Source organism: Cupressus sempervirens, chromosome 3 (assembly GCF_028749045.1).
Source record: "Cupressus sempervirens isolate cs-2001-9-10 chromosome 3, ASM2874904v1, whole genome shotgun sequence".
Taxonomy (NCBI): domain Eukaryota; kingdom Viridiplantae; phylum Streptophyta; class Pinopsida; order Cupressales; family Cupressaceae; genus Cupressus; species Cupressus sempervirens.
Genome location: NC_143120.1, coordinates 660,019,503 through 660,044,633, shown reverse-complemented (window position 1 = coordinate 660,044,633; position 25,131 = coordinate 660,019,503). Strand labels below are relative to the sequence as shown.

General features: G+C 32.7%; 1 protein-coding gene across 1 annotated transcript in view; it reads right to left on the bottom strand.

Moving 5' to 3' along the window:
• Nucleotides 1-7,207: 7,207 nt before the first annotated feature.
• LOC149568431 (calcineurin B-like protein 3) overlaps nucleotides 7,208-25,131 on the bottom strand; it is a 146,028-nt gene continuing 128,104 nt past the window's right edge. The window contains exons 6-9 of the mRNA XM_089821347.1: nucleotides 23,877-23,929; nucleotides 14,559-14,639; nucleotides 9,679-9,791; nucleotides 7,208-7,484 (exon numbers count right to left, since the gene is read on the bottom strand). Coding sequence (XP_089677473.1) covers nucleotides 7,427-7,484; nucleotides 9,679-9,791; nucleotides 14,559-14,639; nucleotides 23,877-23,929 — 305 coding nt within the window. The 3' untranslated portion in view covers nucleotides 7,208-7,426. The remainder of the gene's footprint in view (nucleotides 7,485-9,678; nucleotides 9,792-14,558; nucleotides 14,640-23,876; nucleotides 23,930-25,131) is intronic.

Below are 25,131 nucleotides of genomic sequence, written 5' to 3'. Positions count from 1 at the left end.
AATTGAGAAAGACGATTTCAAATTTATAGTTAAACCCATTGGATGAATTAATGGATATGTTTAGTAAATAATTATTTAAAAAGGAAAATTCTTGTTTAGAAAAGCCTTTTAATTCTGAGTATATATTCTCTTTTGTAAATCTGTATATATATATACTTTAAATATAGTAATAAGTGATAACTAATTTTATATATATATATATATATATATATATATATATATATATATATATATATATATATATATATATATATATATATATATATATATATATATATATATACATGCATATTCTTATACACACACACACACACACACACACACACACACATATATATATATATATATTTGTGTAAGTCAAGATGAGAAACTTTATTTATCAAACCCGAATCGCATGTTTTATCGCATAGTAGAAAACGTTATTGCAAATGTTTCATTAAACAAAAATTATATATAAGTGGGAGGGACTCCAACGTACCCCCTGGCGGCGTACCTGCGCGAGTTGCAGAGTACCCACGTGTTTGCAGGGTACTTGCGACCCGCGGGTCGCATGGCCTTTCCTTGAGTATGGTTGGGCAAGAGATTTAAAAAGTGTGTGGCCATTAACACCTCCACTGACGATGCGTCAGGTCGCACGGATATTAATAACAAACCGCGCACAACGTTGCACACCACTGTGACATGACACGACACTTTTATAAAATGACGACAGTGATTCATTGCGGAGTAATGAGGATTTCGGATTTTGCAATTCAATAATATTATATGTATATATATATGTGTATGAAATATACATATGCATATATATGTATATATAATATTGTAATTCGACTTTGTAATTATTATGAAGTATTGGATATTAATTGTTATATATATATATATATATATATATATATATATAATATTAGCAAGATTTTGTTTATGTTGATAATCGAGTTATTGAAATTTCAATAGAGCAATATAGTTAGAATTTATAACTACTTAATTAGTCTAAAAAGACTAATAAGAATGTTTTAAAAGAATTAATGGGGATTTTCATAGGAACGATTGTAGATAGAACTGATGGAAGAGATATATTAAATAATTACGAGATGGTAATTTATGTTATGATTGACAATAGTTGTTTAATGATGATGATTAAGAGACTTTAAAGGATAATGGATCTAATTGACAAAGGTAATAGACATTGTTATAACATTTAATAATCTTGCTATGACTGGAATTGTTATGGATATACCTTAATAGTGTTAAGAGTTAGTCAAATATAACTAAAGAAGTTATGTAAAGATTCTCTATATCGATTAATAATAGTTTTGACGAGTTTATTATTTATTAATGTTTGTTGGGTCTAACAAACTATTAATGAATAATAAATAGTTTAAATAGATATCAAATAATTCGATTAGATTATTTAATGATTAAAGTTTTGAAGTATAATTGATTTTAATCAATTAATGAGTTGTCAATATAATTATATGCGATAGAGTTTTAACTTGAAATAATTATCATGACGAATGTGGTCATTATGGATAAGAGTTTCAAAATAATTTGTTATAATATTAATATTTGTATTGAAGTTGACTTTCTACGTACAAACTACTGTAGGTCAACTGATATTCTTTAGGTTGATGGTATGGTTGTGGAATTATTAATTGAATCAATTAACTAGAGTTGATTGGATTTAATTAATAATCATGTAATAGAGATTTAACTGATATAATTCTTTTAGCGAGATTGTAGAAAAGCTGATATCAAATTGATATTATATCTATGATATTAATAATTAAGTTGTGCGATAGAGTCTTATTTGAAATAATTATCGATAATACAAATTTGTCAAGGGAATGTTAGTTTTCTTTAAAAATGACATATGTGGTCATTAGAGATTTCCTATAACTTGCTATTAAATAATAACAAGCCGTTATTGAACTATTAATATGAATATTGGAGATTTGAGTTATAGTTGACTTTTAACTTACAAGTTATAGTTAGTCAACTGATACGTTGCCTTGGATATGTAATTATTAAATAAATAAATTAGAGTTATTTAGATTTAATTAATAATCAAGTTATGTAATAGTGTTTTAATTGATATGCTAATACCGATTCCTCTAGCAAAGTTGTGAAGTATTTACATCGAAGTTGATAAGTCTTATGAATTGAATTATGACTTTAGATACTATAAGGTTATCAATAAAGATAACGATTAAAAGACTCAAACTTTAGTAACACTTAATTAAGTTTCTAATTGAAAACTATTAGAATAGTGAAAAGGTCAAGGATTGTAAACCGATATTAATTGACCATTTTAATTAAGTTATAGTTCTTATTCGAAGATTGATAAATGGTTCTTTTATAAAAGAATAATGATCCTTTGATAATGTTGAAATGTAGAAATAACATTAAGGAAGAGTTATTCAATTAATAATATGGATCTTGGTCAAATAAAGAGAACAAGTTAATCAAAGGTCAATGATGATCAGTTTAATGAGTAAATAGTTATTCTTAAATTATTTTTAGAATGTAATTCTTAATAATGGAAGGATAATGCTATCGGGGAACAAATGGGTTAACTTGTAGGTCAAATGATGAAACTTAGACACTTGAAGTATACTTGAAAGTGGAAACTGGAAACCCCTACACTTGATTCAACTATGAGATAATAGCAAAACCAAAACATGTGTCTGCATCGTGTATTCTATATGCTTCTTGTTTTGGGTTGACTAGTGTTGACCAGTCCTAGGTTGTTACCAGAGGCTCGGGGGTTATGAGATGTGATGGCATGTTGATTTTATTTGGTCTCGATCTTTATAAGCCCAACCATGGTTATGTGATCGTATGCTTTATGAAATGTTTGTATTTGTTCATCAGTCTTCATGTGTGAAGCTGAGATGTATGTGTATGAGATACTTGAGCTAATCATTTTTTGAGTCATCGATCAGTTATCCTTGGTTTTTTTTCTAGTCACCATGATGGGACTAAAATGTGGATTTATTTCTTGATGATGTCGTGTTGTGACATGTTTGACTCTACCATTTTGGAGTCTTCATTCAGTATGATTTTGAGATATTCTTGGTTGCTTGTGGAGAACCAATGGATATGGTGATTATTTTGAGATATATTTTGGTTATTGAGAACCAATGGATACTTATGATTATCAGTGATGCCTTCAGTTGCCAATAGAGAACTGTTGTGGTCATGATTTTCTATGAATGCTTTTCGGATGCTCATGGAGATTTGATGATTCTTATCTTGGAGATTTGATGATTCTTATTGTGGATATTTGTTGCTTATATTGTGGATATTTGATGATTCTTTTTATGGATTATCTTTTGGATTTTCTTTACAGTCGCTTGTACAGGACTATGGTGATTTTATGATTCCATGAGCATTAGGGTAGGTAATCTACTTGTAGTGTCGGGAAGTGGCTTGCAATGGGGGTCGGGGCCCTAAGTGGCTGCCAGGATAACTCATTGTAAGTTTGGTTAATAAGTGATAACATTTACACACTAAATGGGGATTAAATGAACCTAAAAAGATAATTGTTTTGGTTCTCGCCCATGCCTTGAGCGCTTGTACAGGCTAGGATGGGAGTAGTGAGACGCATGGTTGCGACTTTGCATTCCATAATATGCCTCGTCAGTATGAGAGGATACTAGTGGCCGCATGAGATCTGTATGGACCCGTGGAGTTTAGCTAACTGCCAGGGTAACTTGTACGAGATAAATGCGATGACACTTTCCCACTTGCAGAGTAGGTTTCCTACATGTCATTGTTGTGCCTCTGGGAATTAGATGTCAGTTTTGTGTGTGTTGGAACCTTTGAGTTAGTATACTTTTAAGATTCCTGGACTTTAAGAGATTTATGCTTTGTGGTTTTGATATCCTGTTTGGGACTTGAGATTATCTCCTCAGCATGGTGGGAGTGGACCATTTAGGTACTACGCGATCGGGTGGTAGTGTATTTTCCAGTCTTATCATTTGAGATCTATCCGAGACACCGTGGCTGAAGCATTCTTGGTTGGTATTTATCTTCATTCTGTTCTTGGAGCATTACGATAGACGATGTACCTTATGATGGATGTATTTACTGGTATGTTTCTTATATTGATGATATGCATATGTTAGATGATGGTATCCTATGCTTTACTTTGCATGTTAGTAGGATGTTTTAGGAGTGACATTCCTACTATGATAATACCGATGATCTCTTCGGTGCTTTGGAATGTTACGCACAGAGGGATGGCTAGGATCCATGATGGTCTAATGATGCTATTAACGGTTGGAAGGAACTGTGCACTTAGATATGTTTGTGATATATGGTTATCTTTTATGATGGATGTTTATATCTTTTGTGATGTTGTATCATGTATGAAATGTGGTTTCATTTATGTTATTGCATCATGGATTAATATTGGATGATGATGTACTTTATTTACATGGATGATTATACTTTTAAGCTTTTCATACCTTGTAACATGTACAGTGGATGATTGAGCAATTTAAAGTAATTACAAAAGGACACTTGTATAATGTTGGATGTTTCATTGTTAAGGATGTAATGTTAGATGGATAGTTATGATTAAAAGTAATTCAACATTAAGGGATCTTTAAAGAATGTAATCTATTATGTTATGTTATTTTCAGTTGAATGTTACTATTGCTTCCGCAAGTGTTGTGTATGGTTTTACTTTCATGTTTAAAAAAAAAAAATTGTTTGACAAACTTAGAGAAATTCTTTGGATCCCTTGGCGAGGCATTACAATATATATATATATATATATATATATATATATATACTGTGGCAACGATTTTTTTAAAAAATTTGTTTTAATTATAGATCTAATAGAAAATTAATCAACCACCAATTGAATCTTTTAAACAATAATATTTTCTCAATTTTCAAACTCTACCCACAAATGTTACAATTTTGTTTTCACGAATGTTTCAGCAATGAAGAACAATCAATTTCCAAACAAGGGTTTTAAATTCAATTACATTTCTAATAAGAAAAAAAATTGATATAACAAACACGAAGAAGACATGTTTTCAAGATATTTCCTACGATAGTTCTACAAAACCCTACCTCAACCTGATGTTATAAACGTAGTAGATACTTTGTGCTTGCGAAAATCTCGCTTCCTAGAACTTTTGGAAAAGTCTTGTCTTTCAATTCTTGATACTGCTCCTCAAAACCTGTGTCTGTAAATGAGCTCAAATCTCTTAATAAGGAGTCTTAACCCTACCTAGAGTTTTTGATTTACAAACATGCAAAGACCTCTCATTAAATAATCTTTTATTATTTTAATAATAATTCCCTTGTGCACACTTCATGCCTTTAATTAGAATGAACTTTATCTAAAAGTATTCCCACCATGCTTTTAATAAGACATTTTTAGAAAACATATTTATTAATTTAACTAATAATAATATTTAAAGTCCATATTTAAATGCAACTTCTACATTTATCATTATTAAATTAAAAAAATATAATTACACCAAATTTAGCGTTAATAGATTTAATTGCTATAATTTCCAAGATTAACTTTTAATTATTTTTTAAAAATTTCAACTCTATTATTTAATTAATTTCTCAATTAATTAAATATAATAAATTAATTTTTCTCTTTAAAATGTTCATTTAATTAAATAATTTAATAATCTCTTTGGCTGATTTAATTACTCAAATAAGAAATTCAACTAAAATGCAAAGTAGGGATCCAACTCGAAGAGATCTTGAATTCACGTCACCTCAACAAATTCAGAAAGGTAAAAGAATCAAATACTTGTCTATATCTTAAGACAATTAGGATTGAGTTTAGGATTTCGACTTGAGATTTATCTCCCCTCTTTTACCATTGAGATACTGTGATAGAACACGCTTACCCTGACAATTTAGGGAAATCAATGCCCCGTACATTTTGCATAAAAATTGAACATGTACATATACATTTATATCTAAACTAAACAGAGAATGGTGGGGAGTAGTACACCGCAGAGATCTCGGCTAGCAAGTGACTACGACTCCCTCCTTCAAACACGTCAAATATGTCAAACATAAGGTAAACATTCATGTACACCATATGCATGCAAGTATGAGGTAAGTAACCATAGAACCACACATATAAATCATCCATATAATTATCATCATGAAAGCAATTGAAATCACTATATGAAGTGTAGAAAGCATCATCATCAAAAAAATAACTATGACCAAATAAAATATCTGAGCATAAAGTAAATCATCAAATATATAATCCAAACATGTAAGTAGTGTCAACCTAATTAGGTAACCAAGTACCACTAAATCACATCACATACCCATGCAACCGGTCTAAAAGAATTCGACAATATAACATAAAAGTAAACTAGGGGTAGGCACTACAAAATTTTCGTGTAATCTTCTAGATGAAAACTATTCCATGTACTATTCCATGTACTTCTATACATGTCATTAAATAGATCATGCAAGTTCTTGATTGTCGCCTAGATACATAATTTTATGTTTTAACCCTTATTGTTGATGGCTAATAAACTGAAAAGATGGAAGAACGCCATTCTATGTATTCAATTAACATTCAACAACAAAACCCACAACCTAAAGGCGTTTGCAATTATATTATTTAGAATCAACAATAATTCAAGATGACAAAGTCTCTCAAACCTTTTTATCGACTCAATTCACCACATAATCCCCTTCTTCAATCACTCTAATATCACACACCAACACTTATAGGACTGAACATGATTGGGGCATTTTTTAAATTTTCAAAATGATGTACAATAACTTGACCCAAAAGAACTTGAATGGTATCATTATGATCCTCGTCTTAAATAAAACTTTTGATACAGTTGACTTAAATGACATCAATTAATATTCAAATTGGATTGACTTAAAAAATCTGAATGATGATAATGATATGGCTGACCGTGATATTGCTCCCCAGCAATTCTTACCATCCAAAGCAAAGGCAACACCACTAACGAGATTTAGTCTTGGGATAATTAGTAAATTTATAATTCGTATCTTTTTGGGATTAAAAGTTCCAAGAAAACTACGTATGCCTATTATTAAATTCATTATTCTGCATGTTCTTTAAGTTTATTTTACAGATTTATGTTAAAAAATTAATGTGAAGCTTGCTGAGGTTTTGTTATCTATGTTTTTGAACCATGGGTAAAAACATATGAAAAAATAAAATCCACCATTTATGTGTGCAAGAAGACAGATCGTCTCTAATATATATTATAAAAGAATTCCACATGAAGCTATAGGCAACTTCCATAATAGGTATTCTATATGGCACAATTAATCGAGGCAAATCTCGTGACTTATTCAGTTGCTCTAAATAGCACAATTATTTTTGATAAATACTATGAATTATATGTCGTTTAACTGCTCCAACGATAAATTTTGTAGGACTTATTCATGTATCGTCCACCTGTGAATGAAAAACAAAGCTTGGAAACGTTGTTGTAATGTCCCTGAAACAAATCAGCTTACTCAGTTAGAATGCTCACATAGACATTATTTTAAGACCAACAAAGAGCAGAAATATACATAAGAACTGATTCTGTAAGATTAAAATGGGAAGATAATGTTTAAAACTATATAGTTAAACAATTTTATTAAATAAACCTTAAAAACTTAAATCTCGAACCATTTATAGATCACACACTTATAGGCAAGCCTTTGACAAAAAAAAGGAGTTAATTCTCACACTGCCTGACAACCTATTGTTTGGGAACAAACCCTCCTTACTCTAGACATCTCCAACTAAAGAAAAGCAATGTGAGAGTTTGCATCTATACCTGCTTTTCTTCATTTTATATCTACTAGTTCCAATAGGATTTCATCATTCAAACTTCGTTGAATATTTAATTTGGGGAGCATCTTACAAAATCTTGCTTTATTTTGAGAACTCTTTTTACTATTCAGTTTGTTAAAAAGGGTGAAACTAAAGGTTATTTTTTTGTTTATTGCAGCAGTTAACAAAGGCTTCATCCTCTATAGGATATCTCTTACACAGCTTCTTCCCATATTTTGGTAGAAGTTTCTATGCTAGCTCCAATAAAAACAAACAGCATACAAAAGCTACTATCTAGTTTTTTTCCAAAAGCAAAACATCAAGGGATTTTCTGCCTGGCACAATGATTTCCCCTCAGCAAGAAGACATTTCTTGCTTGTTTGTCCACCAAGGTCACACAGATCTATCCTTAAAACACATGGCAAGTCCATGTCATCTATCTCCACGCTTAACGCCATTTTGCTTGTATAGTATGAAAGATCCAAAGTGTTCTATGTAACACAAAAAGGAAAGCAAAAAGAGATTTTTTGGTAAAATTGTTCAACATGTTTGATCTATGGCTGAGTGTTGAGATGTCAATGGGTAATTTAGAAAAGAACTTCCACGCTTAAAGATAAGGAAATAAACTAAGCAACATTTTAAATGATATTTGAAAGCATCTCACACCTATTGATTTTGAGAAAGAAACTGTGGAAATTCATCATTTTGAAAAAGAAAATTATCAATTTAAACTATTCAGCAGTAGATGTTGGGATTGAGATTAATATTACCAAAAGAATGGTGCTCTAGTATCAAGGATTAAAGTTTTAAACACACTGAACTTCAATCAACTTCAGCAGGAAATTCCTTCGTGATGATAAAAGCAATGAGCAAAGGGGATAATTGATAGCAATGTATTATGGGGGACTAGAATATATTTATTAAAAATCCATTCAATCAAAAACTCTTCGGAACAAAAACACTACAGTAGACTGGTGACCCAATTGAGTGTCAACAGCTTTCAAGACATGGAGCCCATGAAATCATTTTTGAAGGGTCCATTTGCTGAATGACTTCTCCTCTGTTTTCCCTTCACTGGAATGTTGTGTAATTAAAGAACCCAATGCATGACTAATACCCTGAAAAAACACTGTGATTTACCCCAACTGGCAGTTGCCTATAAAAATGGTTACCAATAAGTGAAAAGAATAGGGTTAAGGAAGCTAAGTTTGTTAAACCATTCACTTTCATACTAATTCAGGAACCTAAGCTAATTCAAACACTACATTTATGGATCATATCATTGGCAGTTGCCTGTAAAAAAGATTGCCAATAAGTGAAAAGAATAGGGTTAAGGAAGCTAAGTATGTTCAACCACTCACTTTCATACTAACTCAGGAACCTAAGCTAATTCAAACACTACATTTATGGATAATATCATGATCTATTTTACAATACAAAACTCCTCCATAATCAACCAATAATCCCTACATCCATATATATGATGGACTACCTGTTGATTCCTTGATCCTCTATATCCTACTTTGGTTTCCATCAAACAACTTAGTTCAAATTTTGGGCAAAACCTCTTCATCATTGGACCTTGAAATTTATCAGATGTTGTCCCTGCAATATGACCAAACTGTATCTACTATATTTTCATATAGTTCTCATTACAGGACACCTGACTCTTCAACTATTTGCATTTTTCCAGAAACATTTCAATCATCATTTGCATTTTCATCATACTGAATGTAGACAACATGCCCAGGAATGTTCTCATTCTATAATAGACTACAAATATGAAATTTAAACTGTTGCAGTCAGTAATATTGCACTAAAAAGAGAAACATAATTTGATTAATTAGGAACAGGCAAAAGTGATAATTTACTTCAGATATTGAAGAGTCATATTTTTCAGCAGCGAAGGATGTCGCAGAACAAGACTCCTCCACTCTTCCTTATCTATCTTTCCATCATGTTTTGTATCTGCCTCCTCAAAGGTCTGCAGCATTGAAATCAGTCTTTAGAAGCTCTTTTAACTCCTCTTATCAAAAGCATGTTGCTGTAGATAATATTATAACAATCACAAAACTTAACATCAAGCAGTCAGTAAATATATATGCACATACAGATCTTCAAGCTTGAAAGCTCATGTGACGGATACAGAAGAAACGTGAGCTCTGTTGGATATCAAAAACCAGACAGAATATATCAACGACGGGCTTGTGCAGTGGTCCTATCTCAGATTGAAACAAACCACAAGGTTCAAATCTAAGGTTGTGCTAAATTGACAACCACTACAGTTTGCACAAAAGCATTACAGCTCTATGTTTTGGCACTATTTATTAAATGGGTTTTTCTTCTCAGATAGTAATTAAATTAAAAGAGGCAGTAGATGATCTGCATTTTACAGGCATTGACAGCATCAAACAAGTTACCTTGAGGCATTGCAGATGTGAATCCTGTCACTATTTCTGTAATTGTTTTTTCCATTTTATTATTAGCTTGCAGTCAAGTAAAATGGTAATCAACAACCTGATTCAACGGGCATTGACTACACAAATCAAATATGCAAATACATCAATCTCCTCAGAGAAAATAAAATACTTAATGACAAGTTCTGTTATTTTAAAGGCCTAACAACCAGGAGCCCAGGGATGTAGCTACCATTTGCCTCTACTGGTTGGAGGAGACGGTAAACCCTTATTGACTAGCGAATAATAATTTACTATAAATCCTTTAAGTAAGATATGGTTTTGGTTAAGGGATCATGAAGGTTTTGGAATACCAGAGTATTCCAGAACAATGCTTCTCTTGGAAACTTGAGACCTGCATGAGCAACACAGACTCATAGAAGTTATGTACAGTCCAAGGATCATCTAAAAATGCATAATTTATTTCAGCTCTTTTGGGGGTGTCATTCTTGAATTTATATTTTTACCTCCAGTTCAGATTTCTGTTCTCTCACTTTCAACAGATTGATTTTTCAACAGTCACGTTTTCAGATTTTTCATTTTGCATTGAAAATTATATTTTCATCTTTCTGTTCTTCATATTCTCAATTGCAAATTAAAGATCCCTGAGGCAGGTATATGCAATAGCAGATTTTGGAATGGATTATTTTGTAATAGCAAATTTTGGAGTGAATACTGAATACCTATCCATAGAATTGCCTAACAATAAAGTATCGTACATAGAAAATGCATAAAGTTATTTTAATGTTTGAAGAAAAAACACTTTCAGTATTTGAGTTTCAACAATGTTTTGTAATTTCCACAAGAATTGTATTTTTTTGTTCATTAACAAAAAATGAAAAATATCACACAGGCAATATAAGACATGAAACACAAGGGAGAAATAAAAGAGAGAACAATACAAAAAATAACACAGTAACGTCACAGCAGTATGTTTGTTGATCTTGAGAGTATCTGGTTAAAATTTAAAAAAATTACAAGGAAAAGTACAAAAAGCAACCAAACACTGAAAAGAATGTCCAGGGGCTCAAACCTTGTGCAGCCATAACCTAAGATAAAGGATGAATTTACAGTAACAATCATGAGATTGAACTTAAAAGGATAATTCAAGAAAAGGAGATGCAAATATCAAACATGTTGATCAAGATTGGAAACTGGGGCAGTCAGATAAAAAAGATGGACAAATGACATCGTCATCAAATATCATTAGATGACCAATCCAAGATCTACTGCTATCCATAAAAGAATGTCCACAGATAAGGCAAATAGGCATTAGGATGACAATTCCCGTCTACAATCCTACAAGTAAGATGATTAACTTGGAGCATTTTCTTGCACCTAATGCTGATTAGCTTCTAGAATTAGAAAATGACTAACACAGTGTGATTTCCCACAACTGAGATAATTGAATTTGGCCCTTGGGAGCCAGAAGGCCCAGACTGACAAAACAAAGCAAACCCCCCATACCTAGGATATGTGTGAAAGAATTAGGGTGCTCTACTAGGAGTACATATAGACAAATGCCATGCCACTAACTTGTCCTATATATCAAACGGCCACTTAATGCCTCCAAATTCTATGATGTGATGAGAGATGGATGTAATGCAATAGCATCACAAAGGAGAAAGGCTAGCCATCTTTGGTTGGAAACTAGAATAGAACATCAATATGAAGAGATTTCCACAACCCATAATATCAAGATATAGCTGTTTCTGGATTACATTGTGTATAAGATTGCTGATACAACAATCTTATACACAATTTAATGCAGAAACAGCTATATCTAGAATATAACATTCAAGTTGATAGAGGAATGCTCAAAACTCCATATAAATTGTAGAGTAGTCACCTTGTAGTTTGCATGTCGTGATCTGTTGCAAGTAATTCCAACCCAACAAACTGGCCATATTCTTTTCCAAGTTCTAAAGAAGTAATTCTAAACTTATTATACATATACGTATCCTTAATTGGCTCACTTGAAACAAGACTGTAAAATACAGAGCACAAACAAACTGAAATATATTTAATTTAGGATTAAAAACTAGGAATTTAGGATGTTTGATTTTTACAGTTAAATTTTGAATAGTTTTAGTTTCAAAAAGCTAAATATATATCTATAACAGGGCATTTTTAAATGATTGGTAATTTAGTGAGGGTTTTGTGTAAAGTTTCTGCAAATTCTAAGTAATCATATCTGAGATAATGCCTTTCTGTATGGTTTCTGCTCTGATCTTCCTTCTATCTGACCTTGAAATGAGATGTCAATATTAATTATTATTCTGAAATATATTTGTCTCAGCAGGTATTTGATTTGTGGCAGAGTTGCTTAAAGGAGCAGACTTGATATTCTATTGTGTGCTCTTTAACTACAACCACACCTTACTCATATGCCATAACCAAAGGGCATGACCCTATCTAGGTCGGCCCACAATTCTCTCTCATATTCGGCACCTAGAAGGAGATATAGTTTAACAAACAAACATAACTAAATTTAGTTAAAGTTAATGCTAACATAGACTCATCACAATAAATCACCGATCATGCCTAGACAAGGTGCAATGTGTTAATAAGCCTTCAGATGGTATTACATGAAAGATGAAGTCTATGCGGTCTGCACAGTCAGACCAGTATGATGATTTTAGTTATAGTTTTAACATTTTGGTTATAAAACACATGGAAACCCCTATCATAAATGATAAAAGCCATAATATACAACTCCACGGCCTACTATATTAGGGCCATACATTTGTTTTTGCATTAACGCTCTTATATAAAATTAAAAATTTATAATGTTTTTTCCAAACACTTACACATTTTTTTACTACCATTTGCTTTATGTATTCTATTAACTTCCATATTAACGTTTATTCAAATATGAATTTGTTTAATAAAAATATATCTCCATTTTTATGGATGCTACATCATTTTTCCTATTTTACACTTACATTATTGAATTCCACTTATATTTCCTTGCACCTTTTAGAAGGAAGTTTCTAGGAATAGCAGTACTCCGTATAGATCTCACTAGTGACTAAATATAGAGCTATGAAGAAGTCCCTCGAGTTCCACTTCCTAAAAGAAATAGAGACAACACATTTCATCATCACATAAAATGCTGTGACCAGTTTCTAGGTTGGCCAGGCCTCAATCCATACCACCAACGGCATCAATGATATTTATGCTGATTGACAATATAATTCATGATCTTAAAAAAATGTGAGCATAGAAAGCCAACTTGGGGTTTGAGTAATTGCAAAGGAAATCCAGGCAACCTAAATTGGCAATATTCATTATTGTCCTCTCTAATCAGTCTGTCAATGAGTTCCTCTGAAGGAACGCAAGGCAGTACATCCAATTAAATATCCAAATAAAGGAAGATGATTGACACAAATTTTTAAAGATTGAAAGAATAAACATGTCTCAATACCAACAATGTCAGTGCCATATGGGACCCAAAGTGTTAACCCTCATTCACAATATCAGGTATGGTATCTCACATGGATCAAGACCAAGTCACCCACAAATCTATGTTTATGGATATGGATGGGATTCCTTAATATAGTCTTCAGGGATAGGGACAATCAACAATCTCAGCTCGGACAAGGCACTAAGGTACAATAATTTGCAACAAACCATACTTTCTAACATGAATTTGGACCTTCCCAATATGAACCCAGGGAATAAATTTGAAAGTAGGGCCCTAAAATTAAGGGTCATTATACGACTGCCTATAATTTCTGATTTTATTGATGAATTTTCCAGCTATTAAAAGTAAATTTCTATCCGGAACATAACAAATTATGTCTTCAAATGATACAAATTTCAACAAAAATCAATAAAAGTCAAATTGAGGCATCAATGCAGCATGAACTAAAAACTAATATACTGACTGGTGCAGCTTGTTACTAAAAGGTAAAACATGAAAGTTTTAGTACAGTCATATGCAAATTGACATATACGAGCTAAATAAGAAAGGGTGCAAAGACCAATAATACCATGAAATTGATAGCATTTCTTTTCCAAACTAAATACCAATTAAAAAGTGTGAAATTAAATTATCCAATCGTCATTCTCTTTCTAAAAATTTGTAGCAATGCAACTCTTCAGCACAAAAATGTTCATATTTCAACTAAAATAACCAATTCTAATAAACAGATAAGCAAGCAACAACTTCAAATAAATTCCAAATGAAATGAAACACTCCCTCAAAGAAGCCTGGTCACCAAGCCCTGGGTTAAACCATTATAAAAACTGTGATAAACATACAAATCCTTGGTGTGTTAAGAGTGAAAAACCTTGTCAATTATACTTTCGATTACATCATCGGACAGGTTCATTCCAGATTCTGCAAGAGTAGCTACTACCATTTGCTTCACCTATAAACATTGTAAAAGCAGCATAAATACTTGCAACTTTGTAAATTGCTTATATCAAATAAAGAAACAAAGAAACTATATGTGCCCTCACCTTAGAAAGAGTGACAAAACAAAAGATAGAAAATGTACAATTTGAAGTGCAAGGAATTAAATAATCACCTATCTTACCAAAACCCATGCCTTCGACAAGCGGCAATAGAAAGGAATAACAAAATAAATGTACACCTGGGACAACACAATTAGACCTGAACCAATGAGGGACCTACTAATCATTTCTAGCTCAATGTTACAAGGCAGTCTCAAACAATGTGAGATTTAATAACTCACTGTATTGAAAAATGGATATTTTGATTTTCCTGCTCAATCTACAGCTACAATGATCAGTTCTATAGGCATTTTCAGTATATTATCCACAACCAATTATGTAACTTCTATCCACTTCAAAACCCTAACAAACAACATTTTCCATCTCCAAGCTCAATTGGAAATGAAGAGAAATATTGAACCAACACTATTGAATCAGATGCCTCTTCGTACTTGAGGTTCATTTCACAATTAGGAAAAGACCAAAATTGTGAGGCACTTGGGGTTAACTGCTAGAGCAAGGGCAGTGACAAGAGGAGGTCATTTGTCTACTTCCTAGAAGACCCATTTTTTTATTACAGGGCCAGTGAACCGAACACTTCAACAACTGTTTTTTCTTGAAACACAAATTATTCAAAATATTTAGTATAAGCATAAGCTTCAGTCAAAATTTTGAAGATCAAGTTCAAACAAATTTGATCAAAAGGAACTCTGACTAATGCAAAACAGTCTACAATGACAGGCATTTACTAGCCTGTCGAGATAGTAAGAAATAACAGTCCAATTGCTAATTTCGTCAATCTTTCATTTATATCAATCAGAATTTGATACTTCTGAATCACCCATTCATAACAATTATTTGAATAAAGGTTTAAAATATCTTGTTTCTATTTCTGTAAAAATGATTTGAGAAGCAGGTTACTATATCTTATTGCATTATGGATCACTTAATAATTGGCTGGAAAAAAGTACTCATAAAAGATATGGAATGATACTGGCCAAGAATGATCATAATATTAGAATAATAAAACATGAATAAAGCCTATTTATCAAATATGGACTGTTGCAGATCGCGTCTGGAGGACATACTAGAAATTATCAAGAAGGATTCATCCCTAGCTAAGAGGGAGTATTGATGTTATTGTAGCTATGGTCGGATTCCTTCAGGCCGACATAGATAATGAAAGGTTGTCATAATATAATTGAAATATAATGGTCATACTATAGTCTCAATTATATTATGACAACCTTTACATTATCTATGTCAGCCTGAAGGAATCCAACCATAGTTACAATAACATCAACATGGATATCATTTTTATTTTACAAAGTTTAGAATTCCTCGGAATGAAGAAACAATAGCACCATAAGTTTTGAAGTTCTATAAACCAATGGTAAATGACATAGAATTGTTTAAAAATAACCATCATACCCGTCATTGAAAAATCAACAATCGAGACAGTTGAATGAATCCTTTGGAAGTATATAATTTAAAGTGATTGAGCTTTTCACAAAACAAATACATCTGAATATTTTGATTATATACATCATTCCTGTTCAAGTTATAAGAAAGTAAGAGCTTTATGCACAAAAAGAATGCATATCAAAAACAACATTATTACCAATAACAAATATTCAGTCTTGTTCACATTCATAACTTTCTTTTCTTTTTCTTTTGGTAAAATAATAAATAGGTATCCTCTTTTCTTTAACTGTTGATAACATTTCTTAAAATAAAATTGAATGACCATTATTATTGCTATATATTTTTCATTCCTTGACACTCTTTAAGCACTCTCTCTCTCTTTCCTTCTTAATTTTCTTCCTTTCAGCTAATCAACTTCTCTCTTGCTTTGTGGAAGAAGTGGGTTACTGTTAGTAAGAGCATGTTATTACTGTATTCGAGGTGAACCATGTTAATTTCCCTCCAAAGATACCCGTAATGGAGCATATAATGTAAGAAATTGTATTCTGTCTGGCGCTCAAACAAACACAAAACAGGCACAACCCTCAAGGAAGCAACCACAAGCAATCATAAACCACTTAATAGTCACAAGCCATCCTGTGCATAAACCAGAAAAGAGCTGTGGCATATTATTTCAGTGGAGACTGCGCAGCTGTGTATAAGTTTTCCAGGCATTAACCTTTATATGAACTGTGTTGTACCCACCCAAAAACTTGATATCAGTGCCTAACTGATACTCATTTTCATCAATAATTCATCAGACATTTGTGGGTCAGTTCTAGGTTTGTAAGTCATTTTCATTCAAGTGACCAGGTTTTCATGTCACAGTCCAATATTTCTACAAGAGTACATTTCAGATTGACCAGAGTCTCATATGTTCTGAGATCCAGATAAATTAGTTTTGGATGATGGTGGGCAAGGACTTGGAACTTCAAGGTGTACTCTTCTACTGAATATCTAGCAGCGGATAGAGGACAGGAGACATCCTTGGAAGCATAGTCAGTACAAAAGAAAAGACAATGAACAAAAGCACACTCTTTCGACTTGTTTGTCTGATATTGACAACAAAATAAACGAAGAATAGGATAGAAGGCCTTTAGCATCATGAGGCCAAAGATATCGTGCAGTAAAGGAGACCCCACAATTTTTCCATTGTGAAGTGCCAACCTTCAGCAATTTAATTTAATAATGAGCTCTTCCATTTTCTGCACCCAATCTTCATTGAATAAATCATGAAAACAACTCACTGTTATATAACTTATGTAGCTGACCTTTATATCATTGTACACTTTGCAGTTTAAAATAGAGTGTTTTCAGTTTCCATAGCCCCACTGCCCACAAACTATAAACTCTCTCTTCCCAAACTTCTTTTGACCTTTTCCACCGCCTTATTTCACGCTGAATGTGTTGTTAGTTAGTCAACCGCTGTACAATGAGAATTTTTTTACCTCCACAAGATATTGGCATCTATATATGTCCATGTTGGGGTTGAATTCAGCAAATGCAATGCACTTTTCTCTTTGATTTGTCTTTTCTGAAGTCGAATATCATGTCCTGGATCATGGAAATATTAAGTAAATCACACCTAATAAACTGCAAATAAATAATCTGGTAACACGCTAAAAAAAGTACACCTTAAAAATAAAAGTTCTTTACTTTTAGGGGTTCACCTGACAATCAGAGCATTTTGAACACAGACCCAATGATTTTGCAAATTGGAAGTGCACCCTAGACAAGGCGAGCTGAGTAAATCGCATTGGAAGCATTATGATTTGATGAATAAATGAAACTCACAATATAAATCATGATTTTTTTGAGTTTGAGAATTCAATATTTTTGTCCAGAGTTTTTAGTTTCCTATGGCAGACATGGAGGCTTCCCCCATGTAAAAATTTGCCAACTCAAAAATAAGCTCGTCATATTCATCTTGAGTGAATGACCATAGAAAACTTCAACTAATTTACAAAAAGCTCAAAAACACTATTGAGTGGGGTTGCAAACAATTTTTGGAATTTTTAAAGTTAATGGGTCCACTATCAGATTATTTTTAGTACCCTAGGTTCTTGCTATATTTAGCTCGTTATTCTAGAACCATACTTTGTGGTCATTTAGGCTTATTTTTAGTTTTATTAATTTGGTCTAGTTTTGTTGTCTTTGATTGGACAACTTTTCTTTTTTGTTAATGCTTTTTATGTCTGTAAACTCTTTTTATTTCAGTGATTTGTTAACACAACTCATTCTGTTTTTCAATAATTTCATAGTATCAGAGCGAATTTTCTGGTAGATTGCTTTTTTCTGTAATTCATGTTTGGGAGACAAGGAAAAATAAATTAAAATTTCTTTAACAGAGCAGATAATTTTTTGGGCTATTCTTTTTGGAGATTTAAACAAAATATATTCCATACTTAACAGTCTGCTACAAAACCCAAACTAGAGTTTTACTACAAAGTCACATGTCTGTTTCCAGACCTAAAATCGCAACATTCAAGCCAGCAATTTCTTAATTTTGGCCGCAATTTTCAGCCACAAATTTAGAATTTTCTAGGTGTGCTTTCGCTGATTGCCATTTTCCCAGATTTATGAGTGAAACCCTAATCCAAAAATCCGTATTTCAGCAACTGGGTTTCCTGCCATTTTCCTGGGAAAAAATGGTTTTTTCCTGGCAATTTATTAGAATCAATGGTTTCAATTTTTCAGGACTCAGCCTTTTCCAGCATCTCAATTTCAACTTTTGTCTTGATTTCCGTGTCTTCACAGGGTTGATCAAAAATTTCCATTTCAGTGATGGCATCTTTGACCAACGTATGTTGGAAGGGAACCAATGGTTTAATGACTAAAACTACAACACTTGGAAGCAGCACATGATGATGATATTTGAATATCGTTGTCTTGATAAAATTGTTATTTTGGGTAAGGAGACACATCCTACTCCAGCTTCGCCATATTCGGATAAATGGGATGAATGTAATTGGGAAGTTGTCGTTCTGATCAAACTTTTACTTACAAATAATCAGTTCTCTCAGGTGCATTCTGGCAAAACAGCTAAAGAAATCTAGGACATCAGGAAGGATCTTCATGAAAGGACAAGAGCTGCCCTTTCTTTCTGGAGAATATGTTGTTTTCTATCATGATGGATGAGAAGACATCTCTCCAAGTACATCTTACGAAAATCAAGGACATGTGACCAGCTAGAGGTGATTAGCTGCAAGATGGAGGAAGACGATATGATAGTGATCACATTGAAAGCTCACCCTGATCATACAAGCTTTTCATAAAGATGCTCGATATCACTTCTACTAGTGTTTCTCTAATGTTCCCTAATCTCTGCACCAAGCTTCTGCAACAGAATAGATGGAAGAAACAGTTTTGGAAGCCATGCAAGTTCCTCTACTTCTGAATAGGTGACATTCCCAGTGCAAGCCTTGGACAAGAACGTAGGTAAACCTTACTTCTCCAAGCAAAAAGGGTCAAATGGACCTCCGGTATCATCAAAGGACAAATGTTCAGTGCAATTATTGTTACAAGTTTAGTCACATAAAGAAAGATTGCAAGAAATAGTTGTTACACACACAATCTTCATTAGAAGGGTCTCAGCAGAAGACCCCAACTGCTCTGCATTTAGATGAGGAGTTTACCTCCTATGCATTCTGATCAGAGCATCTTATGGGAGAGTTTTAGAAAAATTTCCTCAAAAATTATCTGTTTTGTATACTCTTATTTGTGTCTGGATTTGTGTGTATGGTTTCGATTGATTTTTCACCTTAAAAATCATGTTTGGTTTTGGTTGATTTTTCTCCTCAAAAACCATTTTTGGTTTGTGAGTTCACAAAGTTTGCATGAGATTTTCTAACAGGGATTTTTATTTTAGGGTTTTTATCATTTTTACCAAAAAGAAATGCTTTGCAAATTTCAAATCATGGTATCTCGTAGTTATTTTTGGGGCATCCTACTCATCTACAATAATGTTCGCTGATTTTTCCTCAAAATCATGGCAGTTGTTCTTAGTGTGTCTTTGTCTACAAAGAAGGATAGTCTTTTTATTCAACATGAGGTCCAAGTTCAAAGTTTTGCAGACTCTGGGAGGGTTCGTGGGTCAGTGGCAGACTTTTGTCTCTTGTTGCACTAAATTTTGAAGGGGACAAAACTGTCTCTGTTTTTTCTTTTGGCTACTCTTGGTCATTAACATTTTGTAAATTCAAGGAGGGTCTCGACAATAACAGAATGTTCAGAAGGATTTGTAAATGCAAGACATGTACTCTCTTCAATAGGGTAGTTGATAGAAATGACCATTAAGAGAGGGTATTAGATTATTTTTAGTAAACTAGATTCTTTTTATAATTAGCTTGTTATTCTAGAACATTAGTGAAAAGTCATTTACACTTATTTTTAGTTTTCTTAATTTGGAATTTTTTTGATAGTCTTAATTTAGACAACTTTTCTTTTTGGTTAATGCTTTTTATAGCATCTGTAAACTCTATTTTTTCAGTGATTTTTTAAAACAGCTCATTCCATTTTTTAAAGTTTCAAGATGATTTTAATATGTTTGTGATACCTTCCTTGAGTAAATAAATTTCATTGTTCTAACAATTGGCAAATCATCATTGTATCATGGTGCTTTAAAGTGTTGATGCAGAATCAATAGTATAGAGGTTGGCTTCAACCGTCACAGAGTTTCAAGGTTTCACCTTCAGAAAATATGCCATGATCGAAATTGCCAAAGTTGTTTCCAGAGCTGCTCGTCCAGGAAAATATTTTTAACCAGAGCTCATGCTATTTTAAAATTTCTGCTATTTTATTAGAACTCTTTTTTGACTATAAGTCAGCTATTGTTAGATTATCTACACAAGAGATGTGAGCTTTGAAGGGATATATTGCAATAGTTTTAATCATAGTTGTAAAACTCACCAAGGCCTGAAAAAAAATGGGGAAAAACTCGGGCAATTTTTGGCAAACCCTTGGGAACTTAAAAATTTGCTTAAATTTAATTAGAAATGCATTTTTTCGCAAAATTCAATGAGAAGATGTATCCATTGAGTAAGAGAACACAAAAGAAACAAGCATAGTCTAGATATATTTAACACAAAGTGGGTACGATATCTCTTTCTCGTGAGGAATGTTAATAGCTAGAAGCAAAATAGTAAATAATTTATGTAAAACTAAAAGTAAATGCATCATTACAATTACATCTTCCTCTTCCCAGCTCTAGTAAAAACTAAGTGAGAGGTAGAATTAGAGGGTCTAGTCCTACAAATTTGCACGGGGCATAATTGTGCCTCCTCGCTCAATATGTCTGACTCTGTGACTCGTCCTTCATCCTGGATGTAGCTCTACCAATAGCTTCTCTTGGCACTAGAAATGACTACTCCTTTAACTCAATGTCTTTAGCATTAAGCCAAATCCACCCCCTTCCTCCATAGCCTAATGGCATCCTCTTCAAAAGGCACTTCAAATCCACCTCGCTTCAAATCAATAGAAATCAGTTTGCAAGTGTTTGGAATACAAGTGTTTGTAAGTCTATTTCCCCCCTCTCAGCAAAATACAAGTGAAGAAATGAGAAATGAAAATAATTTAAGCTGTTTTTAGCCTTAAAGTGCTGTTGTAAAACTATGACCGTGTTTTTGGAAAAAACTCAATAAATACTCTACAACCAAAAATTAGGCAAGTTTTTGGTGCCAATAAAAGTAATAAAAACTCACATGGTCAAAAATCTCAGCCAGTTTTTGCAACATGGTGAGTGCTCTGCCAGTAGTACATCTATGCCGTATTAACTAATAGTCATGTATGTAAAATCTTGTTAGGTGTATTATATCTCAGTTTAGTATTGGTTGATAACATTATTTTTTAATAAGCTTGCAAGGAAGCAATCATAGATTAATTAATATGATTTATTTTTTTGCAATGCTTTGTGAACAATATCAAAAAGTGTCTTTTTGCATTTAAAAAAGGGTATTATCACACCTACATATTGCTGAAATTGGTGTATTAGTCCAGGATTTATTATTTATTCAATAGAATTTTAAGCCTATCATGTTTTTCAATTACAATCAAATTGGCTTTTTATGTGTTAAAATGGATTTAACTTTTGCACCAAACTTGTGAACTTCAACACCTATTCAAATCCTTTTGTAATTGCATATTCCAGTTTTTGTTTTAGCTGAACAATGCAACTGTCTAGTCATCATATATAGTTTCAATCAAAAATATAAAAACCATTTGTCTTCAAGGCTGCCCCAAATTTCCAGAATGGATACAGCAGGGGAAGGGGCAACGAGTTGCTGGGATAATAATTCTTTTTGCCAGTTATGGAGATGGCTAGGGGATCGCTGTATAACAATAGGGAAGATTAAAATATGTAGAGAAATTTAAGATATTTATATGAAAACATTTATAAAGCATGCACGTATACATAATAGAACCTCAGAATATAGGAATTAGTAGAATTCATATGCCAAATTTGTGTTATCTTGAGAGTCTAAGTCAAATCTCTTCTACAAGTCAAAGTCCAAGTCCCCTAGGCATCCCCTGACCCCAGGGCATTTCTGGGATGGGGACGCTTCGGAAAAAAAACAGGGATACATCCCCAAGTAACACTGTTTGTCTTAAGTTGAAGCATACCATAGACTTTTGCTTAAGGTGAATCCAAAATGACATTTTTTATTTTAATCAAATTGAACACGAATCACACCAAAATACCATTGTAAAGATTGTGAATAGCGAGGATATATTTTTCATAGTGGATTATAGTCCTTATTTTACAGGAGACTCCCCTTTCGATTCAGAGTGGTTCAACTACAAATCAATTCTGTTTTGTGTACAGTTCTGCAACTTGAGATATCAATCTGACTTCAGGATCAGAACTTATTTGAGTTTAGAATGAACCTTATTTGAATTCTATGTTCAGATATAAATGACAGCTACAGATCTAACTAGTAATCACAAACTTGGATGAAATAATTCTTCTTAAGAATCCGTGGGAATATGACTGCTAGGAGATCAGACTGTATGTTTCCTGTGTGTCTCCAAACTGTACTCATAACCTGTCTATATATCCCCTTAAGAGGGTATGTCCCTTAAGGGACATAACTCTTGGCACATAACCAACATATAATTATCCTAAATCGGCAACTAAGAGATACGTGTGTGTTAGTCTTAACTAATGATTAGTCGATAACAAACTGAGCATTTATTTCCAAATCGCCGGCTCATACAAAGGATATATAAATTATTATAAATGCCAATCCTGAGTATATATAGAGAGAAGAGTAAGGTACGATCTGTATCAGTCGACCTGAGGATTATCAAGGTTAAATTCTTAACATTTTGTTTTGTGCTGAAAAGTGCAAATTAAAACATCAATAATATACAAATCCTAAGATGGTTTTTTTGCTTCCTTCAAGATGGATGGAATTTTGCGGCATATTGCCATTCCTGTAGGTAAATAATTCTTACCAATTTTTTTAATAGCAGACATTAGAAGCAAAAAGCTTCAAAATACATAATGTATACCTGATACTAGAGAACAAAAAAGGAAACTGAAAAGCATATGAAGCTGATGTCAAATGTATAGAAACCAACATGGCTCATGTGTCAGGGGACACCCAAAGAAATATATTAGCTTCACAATATAGTCCTTTTGCAGTTTAATTCATTTATTCATAAATATGACTTCACAATGAAGTTAGCCATACCTCTTGTCTCTCAATAAAGCCTTGCTGCTTAAGATCATAAAGCTGGAAGGAGACTGCAATGCACCGTTGTTGCAAAATATTAGTATAGATATTATAAAAATCCTGTTTAGGTCTTTAGTAGAACCAACCAGAACTAAGGATATTACACCAAGCTCATTCAAAGCATACACAGGTTCCTAATTGCAGTTTCATTTCACATGATAAGTTATTTGAAAGGTAAATAAATGCTTGACAAAAATTTGGCACTTTGAAAAAGATTTCTTCAATTATTTGTGTTAATTATAGACAATCATTTTTTTAAAATACTGGTTAGAAACATGGATGATTAGATTACTTGGACAAAAAGCCTCGGAATGACTTCAACCGAAAACAGATTAAGGTCTTATTCTTATTTGAACAAAGATCTGGACATTTCCAAATACACCTAGTGTATATTTGGAGCATATAATGAAATCAGATTTCTAGTCTCTGAGCTAGACAAGCATGTGCTGTTGGGAAAAGGACAAGGGATCGCCACAAAAAATAAATCAGAAAGCGTTTACGGTTGTGAAAATTCAGAATTTTTGCAGGGCTAATTTATTTCTAAACTGGTGGCCCTTTCCATGCACTCTTAGACTTCCTGTTAATGATTTTATCCAATTAATCCACGTTTTGTGAAATATTGCCTACACCTGAGCACCACAAAAGAAATGCTTATTTACACATCTGTCACAATTCTGCCTTCATATCCTAAATTGGAGCGCCTTTCTTGATATTTTTTCTCCAAAGGAATAATAATCTCCAATCCATGTTTTGAAAATATTCTGACTTTATTTAGATTTCCTTAAATAGAAATTCATGATCATACAACACTTATACAATATTGATTTTATTTATAAACATGCAATAACTCAATAAGCTCACATGACTTGTGGGAAATCATTCTGAATAGGAAAAACACTTACTCAATAAACAAAACCAGGACTTGCATTTATTTTCTATCCGAACCAAAAAAAAAGCCAAAATAACTCCAGGTCAGCAGGTTTTTTATTATTTAAGTCTCCATGTCCCCAAAATCGTTGCACTATCAAATTCACATCCATTGATGACTCCTTGAATTCTGTTCAAAGAAAGATACCCTGACAATTACAATAATCAACCCAATTTAGAAGTTTCTCATTTATGCTAGCTCTCAATTCACATTTTTCCCTAATATGTTTGCTTTAATTTCCACGCTGATGCATTGAGATTCCTTTGCCCTCCCCTTTAAAGAATG